General features: G+C 42.2%; 1 protein-coding gene across 2 annotated transcripts in view; it reads left to right on the top strand.

Moving 5' to 3' along the window:
- Positions 1–3,838, top strand: part of TMEM2 (transmembrane protein 2) — a 75,748-nt gene that overhangs the window by 41,878 nt on the left and 30,032 nt on the right. For both annotated transcript variants that reach the window (XM_008049062.2, XM_008049061.2), the window contains one exon: positions 1,320–1,497. In XM_008049062.2, the coding sequence (XP_008047253.1) occupies positions 1,320–1,497 (178 nt within the window). The remainder of the gene's footprint in view (positions 1–1,319; positions 1,498–3,838) is intronic.

The following is a 3,838-nucleotide window of genomic DNA, read 5'->3' as shown; positions in this document are numbered from 1 at the left end:
CTGCACTCCAGTCTGGGAGACAGAGTGAGACTCCAACTCAAAAAAAAAAAAAAATAGTGTATTACCCAGAACATCCTGAGATGCATAGATTTTTAAAATCCATTTTAAAAATACTTATTGCTTCTTTGCAAAGGAGGATTTCTAGAACCAAAACTTTCTTGTTGCTGTTTGGTTTTCTTCCTAGTGTATGTGCTTTTGTTGTGAAACGCTGCCAAGTTGTAATCTGATTAGTCACTATAGAAATTTCCCTCAATGCCATTAAAGAATTTAATAGGAGAGAAACCTCTAAAGAATTAAGAATACCATAGGTTTTGTACATTAGTTATCATTAATGATTTATGATTACTAGGCTAAGAAGTTTGTGTTTGAACAAAAAGGAGGAAAAGGAATAAAGTGAAATTCTCCATCTAGCTAACCGTTTTTACTAAAGGTGGGATTCAAACCCAGTTGGGTTGGCTTCACTGCTGTGTTCTTCACAATTAGGCTGTAGTTTCCTTTCCTAATGTGCAGACATGGTAAGCACGGAGGGCTTATGCTTTTGTGCTTTTAAGTATATCATTTCACCTTTTTACTATCATTTAGTGGCTTGGAAGGAGATTTTCTCTGGTTAAGCACAACTTTGTCTTTTATTCTCATGGCTAGAGGTGTTGGAACTAAAACTAAATGATTACCAAAGAGTTACCAAGCAAACCATCTTAGCTGAGTTGATTCAAGGAAGATGAAATTACCTCTTCAGGGAGACCTCTGTTCTATTTAAAAGAGTATCTCTTCCCCACCCGGTCTATTATATTATGATGTCATATTGTCTCCATGCCCTTATAATCAGGAATCATCTTTCATTTTTCTGTTTGCCTTTCCCACTACAGTGTATGTTTCATTTAGTTGGGGATCTTGTCTTGGTTACCATTGTATCCTAGCATTTTGCTTAATGCATACAGGATGTTGTGTTTTTTGTTTTTTTGAGTCAGAGTCTCACTCTGTCACCCAGGCTGGAGTGCAGTGGCACGCTCATGGCCACCCCAGCGTCGATCTGCAGGGCTCAGATGATCCTTCTGGCTCAGCCTTCCAAGTAGCTGGAACTATAGGCATGAGCTACCATGCCTGGCTAATTTTTTGATTTATTGTAGAGATGGGTCTCTCCAAGTTGCCCAGCCTGTTCTCGAACCTGTGGGCTCAGGCAGTCCCCTCACCTCTACTTCTCAAAGTGCTGGGATTACAGGCTTGAGCCACCACGCCTGGCCCTTAAAACAAGTATGTAAGTAAAGTGCTGTTATGGGGGCTGGCCCTTGAGCATTAAACAAAATCTTGTGTTTCCACAGAACATTCCCTATTAGAGGCTTTCAGATTTATGATGGGCCCATTCATCTCACCAGGAGCACTTTCAAAAAGTACGTGCCAACTCCAGACAGGTATAGCAGTGCAATTGGCTTCCTCATGAAGAATTCCTGGCAGATAACACCTAGGAATAACATCTCCCTTGTGAAGTTTGGTCCACATGTGAGTATGTTCTTGTAGTTCCTACATAGTGACTGGTGAGAGGAGGAGGGATAGCACGTTCCAAAGGACATAAACACAAATAGAGGATTTGCACCGGGTCTTCATTACTGGGAGGAGAAACCAATACAGAAGCAACTCCTAATTTCATGCACTCTGTCCCACTGAGTTCAAGGTGAAAACAGAAGTCCTATGTGACCTGTGATATTTTTGACATTCAGGTCGTATTGTGAAAGGGAACATGACTTCAAGTGATGACACAGGAGTTGTAGAGTTTCACAGGAACAAGTGGATGTACAATTTTGGGAAATCCAGTCTAAGAATCTGGTAGAGTAGCTCATCTCTGCTAAGAGATTTGGGTCCTGCCTGGTATTCTATTTGTCTAGAAGGCTGCTGCTCTGGAGAATTTGAGGATAAAAGGTTGGGAGCAAAGAGGAATATAGGGGTAGTGTGATACAAATTGAATTATTTCTGATATAAACCGTTGGGAGGTTTTTATGAAGATTGCAGAGAAGACCGTGAAATTACTGTTTACAGTACAGTGACTCACAAAAATAGTTTTCTTGGCAGTTTCACCAGTATCCCTTTTATCCATAATAAACAGGACAATCTGATTACATGCTTTCATCACATTTCCACTTCCTTGATGGCAATAGCACAAGAGAGATTAGTCTCAGATTATCTGGCTCCCTGTTTCCACAGGCTTCCACACCTAGAAAAGAGCTCATAGATCCCTCTCAGTCAAGTCCACACAAACTTTATGGTTGCCCAGTTCAAAATAGAACTTGAGATAGATTTACTGAAATCTACATCTGATTTTCTGGAACAGATAGAGGCACAGGTGCAAATTGGGATGTCAGCTTGGTTGCCGGCTTCTCTTTCAGATTATGTGACGCCAGAGGAAAGGTAGAACTAGACTAGTGGATGGCTCCCATGTAAATCAACCAGGCAGGTCTTTGATCATCTGTCCAGTGCAGAGGCTGGCTGTTCACTTACTGCCCACATGGACCTCCTTTTAGTCCTCCATGGATAGAGCTTCATGACCACTGACATGGACATACTGCAAAACAGTTTGTGGCCAGGCGCAGTGGTTGATGCCTGTAATCCCAGCACTTTGGGATACTGAGGCAAGAGGATTGCCTGAGACCAGTTTAGGCAACATAGCGAGACTTCGTCTCTACCAAAACAAAATAGCCAGGCATGGTGGTGTGCACCTGTAGTCCCAGCTACTCAGGAGACTGAGATAGAAGGATCTTCTGAGCCCAGGAGGTCGAGGCCGCAGTGAGCCATGATGGTGCCACTACACTCCAGCCTGGGTGACACAGTGAGACTCCAACTCAAAAAAGAAAAAACAGTTTGTCAGATGTTGCATTTGCTGTCCTAAAATTAGAACAGCATAAAAGAATCCATGCTGTTTAGTCTAGCAGTTCATTCAGCTTGGATTTTTCTATGGTGGTGATGCTCTGGAAACTTTATTTTTTTTTTTAGTTGGAGTCTCACTCTGTCGCCCAGCCTGGAGTGCAGTGGATTCTCCCAGCCACCACAGCCTCAAACTGCTGGGCTCCCGTGGTCCTTTCACCTCGGCCTTCCAAGTAGCTGGCACTCGCTACTGTGCCCGGCTAATTTTTTAAAATTTATTGTAGAGACGAGTTCTTGCCAAGTTGCCTGAGTGGGTCTTGAACCTGCAGGCTCAGGCAATCCATTCGCCTCAGCCTTCCATAGTGCTGAGATTACACAGACTGAGCCACTGAACCTGGCCGCTCTGGGAACTTTATAAAGGGGGCCCTTTGTAAAATTTGCTCTGCCTAAAAGCATGGAGAATGTGCTCTAAACTTTTCTCAGGTTTAACCATAGGAGGCGCATAGAAAAAGAGAAGCGTATAACTAAGATCTTGCATCTACTTGTCTCAAATATCACTGTTTGCCCTGAGTTGTTTATCATTTTAATGTTCTGTTGATTTAAAAACATCCCAGGGTGTTAAGTAGACAAAAGCATTTTAGATATGTATCTGTGTGGCTTGAACAGTGTTAGTAATTTACTGCTAATAAGAAGCAGCTAAAGACTGTAAAACATGTCACCTGCAACCTGCTTTGCAGTCCTGCATTATATGTTTGATAAAGACTTTAAATTAACTCTACCAGACATGAAAATTATTGAGCCAGACTCAATCTGTGTTGAGGAGAAAGACAGTAACTTACGCTTTTCAGCAGATTCTAGCAAATTCAACAGTAAGCCAGCCATACTAAACCAACACGTAAATTGTGTCTCAGTTTTGGCCTGTATGTACTTTGTGTGTGTGTGTATGTGTGTGTGTGTGTGTGTGTGTGTGTGTGTGTGTGTGTGT

The sequence above is a fragment of the Carlito syrichta genome, unplaced genomic scaffold (genome assembly GCF_000164805.1).
Source record: "Carlito syrichta isolate Samal-C Ts95f unplaced genomic scaffold, Tarsius_syrichta-2.0.1 Scaffold130478, whole genome shotgun sequence".
NCBI lineage: Eukaryota > Metazoa > Chordata > Mammalia > Primates > Tarsiidae > Carlito > Carlito syrichta.
This window is presented reverse-complemented; position numbering and strand designations above follow the sequence as displayed.